General features: G+C 39.1%; 1 protein-coding gene across 1 annotated transcript; it reads left to right on the top strand.

The window, feature by feature from the left end:
* Positions 1–391: 391 nt before the first annotated feature.
* On the top strand, positions 392–8,960 carry ESM1 (endothelial cell specific molecule 1). Its single transcript, XM_021553886.3, has 3 exons — positions 392–890; positions 4,745–4,900; positions 6,980–8,960. The coding sequence occupies exons 1-3, from the start codon at positions 566–568 to the stop codon at positions 7,078–7,080; spliced, it is 582 nt and encodes a 193-aa protein (XP_021409561.2). The 5' UTR covers positions 392–565; the 3' UTR covers positions 7,081–8,960.
* The last annotated feature ends 609 nt before the right edge of the window (positions 8,961–9,569 follow it).

Genomic DNA, 9,569 nt, shown 5'->3' with positions numbered 1-9,569 from the left:
CGAAAGAGTATGGCAAAGATTTATTCTATTAAAGGTTATTCTTTCAGCAGTAAGATGATTCAGTGTGATTTTCTTCTGGCCATACATGCTGTGATAGCAAGCTGACTCTCCTGTCAGCAGTGTGCCCAGCATCAGAGCAATCTCTGTCCTGCAGGAAGGTATGCAACCTCCTCGGGGTTGATTGTTTTTTTTATCTTTCTTTTTTTTTTTCTCTTGGCAGACGTCCTTGAGCATTTGAAACGGATGTGAGAGAGTTTTTAGTCCTCATGCAAAACAACCAACTAAACATAACAGATTACATCAGCTCAGGCTTTTCAATTCCTGGATGGCAGCAGAGTGCTAATCCAACCTTCATCCTGGATTTCATAAACTGAAACAAGGGAGGCTGGCAGGAGCAGCACTGCCGGATTGAGGAAGCTGACGACGGTGCAACATGTGGGCAACACACTTTATAAAGCTGATAAACTTGTAGGTTGATGTGTGCAGCTACCACTTTGGATTCTGTACCGCTGCTTCCCTCAGCAAGAGGCACCAGCAGGCTGAGCACTGAGACTTGCTCTCTGGGATGGAGCATTTACCCCTGCAAGACATGAAGGGCTTCCTGTTCCTCACACTACTCCTGATGCCCGTGCCTGCTGGAGCTGCTTGGAGTGCGAAATATGCAGTAGATTGCCCTGATCCCTGTGACAGTAACGCATGCAAAAGTACCGCACGTTGTAAGCGAACAGTGCTGGATGACTGTGGCTGCTGCAGAGTGTGTGCAGCTGCTCTGGGGGAGACTTGCTATCGTACTGTCTCGGGTATGGATGGTGTCAAGTGTGGTCCTGGGCTGAAGTGTCAGTTTTACACTGAGGAGGATGACTTTGGTGATGAATTTGGTATCTGCAAAGGTAATGATGTTCACTTTGTATGCACCCACTGTGGCAATTTGACAGCAACATAAATGCAGAGTTTGCCTCTTGCTTGAAAGGAGTTAAATGGGATTTTTACAGTTCATCCTTTAGCCAAGGAAAAAGGGAAGAAATGCCTACTGTCATTAGAATGTACTGGGGCATGTTTATTAATGGGTGATATTGTTTACATCTGGGGACCTGTGTGAGGAAATACAGACAGGGTCTGCTTGGAGGTGAGATTTTTGACTAGGGCTTGGGACACCCAGGCACTAGTCCTGTTCTTTCTGTTGATTTGGTGGGTGGCTTTCTATAAATTGCAAAGACTTTAATCCTGCAAGTCTAACCTTGTCACGGGGTCCCTGTCGCAGCTGCACGGTCCTGGGGGTGATGCTCCCTCTGGCACTGCTGGCTGCCTGCCCGTGCAGGTGCTCACGCTGGGGTCTGGGGGATGGAGAAAGTAGCACTGCCTGAGTGCTTGAAGACTTTGTCTTGTTTAATTTAGTCCTGCCTTTGAGGTGCTCAGTCATCCTAGGGATGTGGTCGGGGGGGGGCAAACAGAAACCCTCCTACCTGAAGGATGGCAATAACAGAACACAAGATGACTGTGAGATGGGCAGCCAGGCACTGCATTCAGTTTATTCCATGTCACATGTTGCATGCTGATTTCTTTAGTCAGAGGCTGTAATCACACTTTTCATTAAGGAGCTATTCTCACTCCATTTAAACAGGGGAATCTTTAAAGGGTGGCAACGTATTATATTCGTAAGAAGTAGGGTGAATTTTTTTTAAAAACCAAGATATATTAATAAAAGAGTTTGCAAAGCATGAATGCAGCGGGTTTTGCTGTGTTTGTATACCACTTCAGTAAATAGATACAGATAAGCCTTAGAATAACTTCCTAGAATAAATTCTTGAAAGTGGGAATATCTTGACAGTTAAATATCAGGAGTATTAATAGACTCAGTTTAAAGTAATGACTTAGGACCTGATGCTGCAAAAAACACTTAGGCTGATTCACATACAGTACACACTTATTTACTTTATTTAAAATAAGCTCATGTGCATGGTTGAGTGTGAAACCCAGAGGAGTACTTTATTGCAAACATGTAGAACTTATACATATTTTCCTGGTGCACTCACCAGAAAAATATTTTACTGAAATAATTGACTGATCTTCAGTTTATTAAAAATAATCACAGTGCAAGATACTGCCTATAAATCCATTAACAATTGTTTTGAACTAGTGTGTATTTTTCACTTTCTTCATAGGAGTTTCTTTGCAATAGCACCCTTTGAATGGGAGAAAAGAAATATTATAGGACTTGAGATATGAATCCTCATAGCTGAATCTTCAGTGCTCTGTGGAAAATGAGAAGTAAAATGTTTGGGTTTTTTTCCCAATCTGTCAGTGGAAAAACTGTAATAAAAATTTAATCACTTAAAATTTAAATTGGTGTTTAAAGCTTCTATTCTCCATATATCTATTTCCACTAAATATAATAGATGTAATTTTGAATTATTTTTCTTTCTTCATCTCAACTCTAAGAGAGCACAATCTCTCCCTGGGGCCACATATTATTTTATATATCCATTTGCAGCCATGATACCAGATCACTCACCATTTTAATAACTTCCATGTTTCCAATAACTGACAGATGCAGGATGGCTAAATTCTCTCTGGCTTCCTGTTGCCAATTTACTTTGAGGTTCTGGCAAAATGATCTGAACTCTGTTTTTCAATTTCTTATTTCTAAAATGGGCAGTATATATTCCAGATCAATTTTTGGGATACTTTTATTATTAGGAGAGTGCATTGTACTATTATCAATAGCAATGTCATTATGGCTTGAAGCAAAGTACTTTTTGGTGCCCTTGCTTCCATTAAACCACTGGAAGCTATCTGCAATTTATTTAGGAGCAGAATCCTGTTAAACAAAAACCTTCTAAAAGACAAATTTACTCAGATCTCAGTTCCATGAAATCTAAAAAGTTGTATTAATGCCAGGATTATTCCACACAGAGCCAAGTGCTTTGGGTTCAGATTTGTTTCTATGCTGTTGTGCACAGGTTTTCAGCTTTTTGTCCAGGCTGAGCACCTGTAGCAGGCAGATTGATGATCCATGTAATGGTGCTCTTTGCTTGTCTCCCAGGTAGCATATGCACACAAGACCACTTCTATTTGAGTGGGATTGTGTTTTTGATTTATCTGGACAAGCAGCAGATCAAAGAGTCATTATTGGGAAGGGGAGTGTGCTGAAGCATAGTAAGATTCTCCATGCTGGAGTGACTTGCTGTGTAGTCCATTCCTGGGAACAGGCTGATCTTCTAGGGCTTTTCATTTATAAGAATAAATCCATGTATCCATTTGATACACAGAGAATTGTAAAATGTTTGCTGCACTATAAACACAAAACTGTAGTGCTTTAGCTTGATTTTCATATTACCTAGGCTGTATGGCAAAGTTAAAATTTGCATTCACTCAAGAGGAGACTGAACAAACTGAAAAGTGTAATTTTATTGTGGGGTGTTATATGCAAAGAAACTATGTTTGGATTGGAAGGTCTCGTAGCTGAAAAGGAGAGACAAAATGAGGAGAGAGATATCATTTGTGCTTACTATGTCACCTTTCCTAAGTGCTTTGTGGAGGCCTGGGCAAGATGGTTCCTTGGTCCAGCCCTGAATAATCATTCATCTGCCCTTAGGAGGTGAATCAGAAACTCTCCAGACCTTGCCATTTAAGGTGATCATGTACCTTGGGTTGGCAAGGACAGTCTGAACATAAAGGTCTTTTTCCTGGGATATCTCACACCTCTTCTGGGAATGATCACCTGTTGGTGGGTTTGGAAAGGACATGGATTTTCCCAGGCTCTGCCTCTTTAGTAATGGTTTTGGGAAGGTATCCTATTCAACAGCAAGGCTGAGGAAGACAAGGGCTGTAGCCCTTAGTTTAAACCCTCTGGGAAGTTATATGACCCAGCATGTGATATGTGTCAGCTATGGGATAGGGCAAATCTCCTGTACTTGACTTAATTTTCTTCGGAAAACATTTGCTCCCATTCTAGCAACTACTCTGTAGTGCTCCTCCTAAAGCTTGCTCAGGAATGTGAGGTTTGAATTAGGGCATTATGTGACCAGATGCAGCATAACCAGCGAGTTGCCTTAGTGCCAGAGATCCCTTCAGGGCATGCTTACTCTTTTGGCTGGAGATGCAGCCTAAAGAGTGAACTGTCTGCCATGGGAAGGTAGAATCTGTCTGTCTGAAAAGGTGTTGGGTGAGAGGCTACTCCCCAGGACCCAGTAGCATCTCCAGATGGATGGTGAGTTTGCTGGATAGCTCCTCAGGTTCAGGCTGCATCTTCCACCCAGACTACTGTCCCAGGTCACAACAAGCCTGCACAAGTATCAGACTGCAGCTCCAAATATCAATGGTCATGAAAGTCCAATAATATAATAGTGAACCACATAGTGAGTTCAGGGAGCTTCTGGAGTCATCTTCCTTCTAAACTCAATGCTACTTCTTTAACTAAATCTTCTATAGTTGTATACCTACGTATTCATACTGCCTTTAACTAAGACAATATAATGTAAGAGTGTGCTTAAATCTAGGAGTCTTTCAGGGAAGAATTACCAGTAGCACATTATAAATAAGTTACAGGAAATGAAATTATGTTTGTTAAGTGTGTCAAGGTTTGATAATATTGGAAAATACTTTTTAAAAAGCAGTCAGCATGCTGAAATCCTGTAGCTGCAGTCTAGCTGACCTCAAAGGTTTTCCACTTTCAAGCAGACCAACTATTAAGACAGCAGCTGACTTGGATCACTGAGAACAGCTTTGTTATATTTTTTTCCAGAGTGTCCCTATGGTAGCTATGGAATGGAATGCAGGAAAGCCTGCAACTGTCCCTCTGGCATCTGTGATAGAGTAACCGGGAAGTGTCTGACGTTCCCATTTTTTCAACTGTCTGCTTCAAAGCCTCCAAATCGACGAAAAATATCTTCACACACAGGTAAGACTTTGTGGGACAGTGGATTTTAGCAGAAAACACCTTGCACATGATCTACTAACACTCTGTATGTGAGTGGTGGGTACTTTGGTGGGGCTGTGCAAACCATTAACAACACAAGGTAGGTTTATTTTTCTTATTGGCAGCTTCCTTAACATGTAGCAATGAATTAGGCGAGCTGTGACACATGCTAGAAGCATTTTGAAATACTTTGCAACTGTTGCATGTTCCAGGTGTACATCACCTGTGCAGTGGGAGGCTGTGCTAGGATTTGCATCAGTCAGTTCAGGATTTCACTACATTGCATTTACTAGTGCTAGCTAATACATAGCAAAAACAATGTTTCTTTTTCTCCATGAGGACAGAGCTTTATATATTTTCAGTTGTCAGTGAATGGTTTTATTAAATGTTTTATTGTAGTCATTTGTCACAGTATCACTGGATTAAATTATTTCCTTTATATTTATGTCTGAAGCTTGTAATAGATCTGTCCAGAATTAAGACAAAAATAAAAACAAGGGAGTGTCACAAGCTGGAGTGGTTTTGATGCACCAAGAAAAGATCACTGAAGTTTTTAGAGGTGGGATAAAAATTTTCCCCTTTTTTCACACCTGATGATACTGAAGTATGTTTGTCTGAATGAAGTTTACCCTAAATATAAACACAAACCAAAATAAATACAAATGTGTAGAAGAAAAAAAATTCCAAAAATATCCAGAGGTTTAAATCTAGGTCTACTGGGAACTTTTATAGGATTTCACCTAAAGGTCTTTGGATTTAATTTCTTCTCAATCTGCAATTTGTGAGGAATTTTAAATTTTCTTCTGTTATATTAAGCTGTGTAGAGTTTGCTGTATTAATACAAGATTTATCTTTCCCCCTTTCTCAGCTTAAAGAAAGTTAGATTGAAGCAAACTTCTGCAGCTTATATCACATTTAAAATCTCCAAAAAACTCTTACAAGATCAATCAGCCCTGATATTTTTGTATTTTTCTACATGATTGTGCTCTTTTGCCTTTCCTTTTTCTATTTATTACTGAGGGTGTCAAAATAATAAGGGTGCCTTCTTTTTTCTGTATCTGTGTTTTATCTGTATTCAAACCTTCCTGGTCTATATGCATTGTTCCTCCTCCCCTTTTCTCTTCCCCACTTGCCTTTGGTCCCAAATTTTCTCTGACTCAATGTTTAGCTGCTTGACTTATCCTAGCCAGGATGAGATATGCACTGCATGGAAAAAAAACAGTGTTTTTTACCCTCGCAAAAGTTTCCCAATTACTTCTGTTCTCAGAAGTCTGTCACTGTTAGCAGATCAGGGACACTACGAGCAGTACTCCATGAGGTGGTCACACATGGTTTAATTTAAAAGTGGTCTTCAGAAGTAACTATAGCATTTAAGAGATCTCCAGTGAATCCAAACAGCTGTAAATGCTTCTGTTTTAAACAGGCAAGTTTCTGATCATATGTTTTATAAAGACCACTATATCTACATATACCTAACAAACTTAAAGGTGTCAGAAGTCCTATACATTGCAATTTTACTCCTTTCATGGTCTAACAGGATGGCAGTGGACAGCACACTGTCCCAGGCCAGCTAGTTGTGCCAGACTGCCTCAGTCACAGCTCAGAAATCAGCATCAGCCAGGGACTGTTTCCAGTTGACAAACTGAGTATCTTTTACCTATTTTTGGAGAGTAAGAGAGTTTAGCGGCACAGACCAGGCTATTCCATGCCAGCTGGCCTCAGTCAGAGAATAGTTGCAGGGGAGTTTAATTTACTGCTGTAGTTATTGAGGATGTGTTTCTTGGTCCTGTGTCACACTGGAGTGAGTGTTACAGTCAGAACTGGAAACTGAAGTCAACTCATCAGCCTTATGCTTAAACCATTAGAAAATAGATATGACATCTGCCTTAATTTGGTAGAAATTTTGCAGCTAGGTAATTGGGGGTAATTTACTGAGTTTTCTGCAAAGATGTCAGTTAAGGATTTTCTGAAGTATTTGTAAAACCAGGGACATTGCTGCAGAATAATATTTTAAAGCTCTCATGTTCATGAAATCCACCTTTATTTTTGTGGTTTTTTCAGACAATGACATGGCATCAGGGGATGGAAATTCTGTAAAAGAGGAATTCGTTAAAGAGAAAGTTAATCGCTCTCCAGTAATGAAATGGCTAAATCCTCGCTGATATTTACTTACACTTGTAAGACTTTCAAGTGAATGCATTTCTCACAGATTATTGAATATGCAACAACACACTTTAAGAACAAAGTGGATCTATAATGTATGAATATGTAATCTCTGAAGCTCAAATGTGACCTGTTTTTAATGAGAAAAATGTTTACTTAAAAATAGACTGTACAGTGTATATGACTTTTGATATTTGTTTTGATAAGTATTTGAACAGAGAAATGTATTATGGCTTTTTGAATGTATAGTAATACTGAAAACTCAACGTGATCATTTAAATAGTGCCAGAGCCTGACTCTTGCCAACCTGGTGCTGGAAAAGCTCTCACTGAATGAAGGGGACAGTTTGGGTGAGTGATACTATTGATGTGGAACCATTATGAAAGAAACACATATAAAGAACACCTCAGATGGGAGGAACACCCTTGTTCAATAACAATAATAACAACAAAAGCACAAGAGTGTAAATTAATTAAACCAATATTAGTTGTTAACAGTTTTCTGGTTTTTGGAAGTTTGGTGACAATTCCTTGGAGACAAATATGCTTTTGTTCAGAGAGAAAACACCCAGTATTTCAGTTTATACATTGTGAATATCTTAGGCAAGATGCTGCAGATATATATTGTATTTAGTTGAATTTCTAAAGTTAAATTTTGTACAGAGAAACAGCAGATTGGTAAATTCTACCGATTTGTAGAAGGGGATCTGAAACAAAAGAAGCTGCTTAACATTATTTAAATATATATGTTTCTATAAACCAGCTAGTTGGTGTCATTAAGGTGATACCTGCAGTTCTTCTGGAAGAATGGTGAGAGGCCAGCAAAAGGACCTTCATGCTTTCTATCTTCACTGCTGGCTATGGCCCAGATGTGACTCACAGGGAGTTTATTTGAACCAGGGAAGTCTTGGACCCTCAGCAAGTGATAGTGCAGCACAGACTACAGTATTTTGGTACCCATTCCTTTGTTTCTCAATTGCATGAGCAAGTGGTCCCATTTCAGCCAGAAGAAAAACTTAAATGTTTTAGAGTGTTGCAGGATCGGGCAGCCCCTCATTCAGTCTAAGTTGGATGATACACATGCAAGTCAAAAATCACAATTGAAAATGGCTTGCTAACATGTCTGAAAACAACCCGAGCCACACATAACAAAAATTGATGTTGCCATGTCAGACTGAACCTGGATGCCATGAGTTTAGGAGCAGCCTTGTAACACAGAGCACTCTCATTGGAAGTGTGGCTTGATTTTAGCATTTCCTTTGAAAATGACTGCAGTTAAGGAGGGAACACACAATATAGCAGCCAGAGTTTAGTTCAGGATCTGAAAGCATGCTTTTAAAACTAAGAACAACAGAAACTCTGATGTCTTTAAAGAGATCCAAAGTCAACATCTATGAAAGCAGAATGCTTTCACCTGGGAAAGCAGGCATGAATCATGTTGATTTGGAACAAGAGGATGATAACATCAGTAGACATCCAAATGTCAGGCTGAAAGTGCAGGTTCTCTTGCAATGATAATTGAAGACACACAAACATAAATCTCAAACTAGCATAATACCACATTTTAACCAGTATGTTAGGGTCTGAGAGGGAATAATGTTATCTTGGGCTATTTACTAGCAAGTGAATTGATTCTAATCTACTGATATCAAAAGTATTTTTTTTCTCAATTTCAGTGAGAGCAGGATCAAACTTGTGTCTTCCAACAGACTGATGAGAAATATTTTAAGAATGTAGTAAATACTGCATACATTATTAATATTTTGCAATAGTGTCATAAATGACATTATGAGTTCTTGAATGTAAATCTAATAAGTCAGTTGGTTGTAAAGAGTGTAATATTATTCTTGTTCAATAAAAAAACCCAACAACTGAAAGCATCAATGTCTATTGTGTCTGTCTATTAAGACAGAGTAAGCCTGCTGGTGATTGTACAGCCATGTTTCATGTAGGTTAGGTATGCTTTTGCTCTCAAATTCACAGAAACAATTTCACAATGTCTGCATCTATTTCAGCAAATTTCTGTGACCTTTCATGTTTGCAGAAAATAAGTGGTGTCCCATGTACAGAAAGATTTGTGTCTACACCATTTCAACCACTTTCATCTTCAAAACAAGGTGGTTGGATCCTAGCTGACTACTTGGAACAGCTACTCTTTGGCCAGTCTGTAGAGGAAGGATTTGGAAGTTGTCTTTTCTTGTTGGCCTGGCCATTACCATGCCTGGAGCAGAGCCTGCAAATTCTTGATACTCTTTCATTTGCCATACAGGACTAACCTATGAATCCACAAACAGCAAGTCAGGAGAAAGGAGGAGAAGGAGAGGCGTGCCTTGGAAACATTTTTGGATGATTTTTACTCTTCCATCAAATTTATAAAATGTTTTTGCATCTCTTCAGTTGCTTCAGTGATAGTTTGTTGCACACAGAATATATTTAATAATGAAATTACAGTATTTCATCTTTTTATTTATCCTTTATCCATTGAAACG

Source organism: Lonchura striata, chromosome Z, assembly GCF_050655825.1.
Source record: "Lonchura striata isolate lonStrDom1 chromosome Z, ASM5065582v1, whole genome shotgun sequence".
Classification (NCBI taxonomy): domain Eukaryota; kingdom Metazoa; phylum Chordata; class Aves; order Passeriformes; family Estrildidae; genus Lonchura; species Lonchura striata.
This window is presented reverse-complemented; position numbering and strand designations above follow the sequence as displayed.

Coding starts and splice junctions, on each gene's coding strand:
- ESM1 (XM_021553886.3), top strand. CDS start 566: ATGGAGCATTTACCCCTGCAAGACATGAAGGGCTTCCTGTTCCTCACA. Junction 891..4,744: donor TGAATTTGGTATCTGCAAAG/GTAATGATGTTC, acceptor ATTTTTTTCCAG/AGTGTCCCTATGGTAGCTAT. Junction 4,901..6,979: donor AAAAATATCTTCACACACAG/GTAAGACTTTGT, acceptor TGGTTTTTTCAG/ACAATGACATGGCATCAGGG.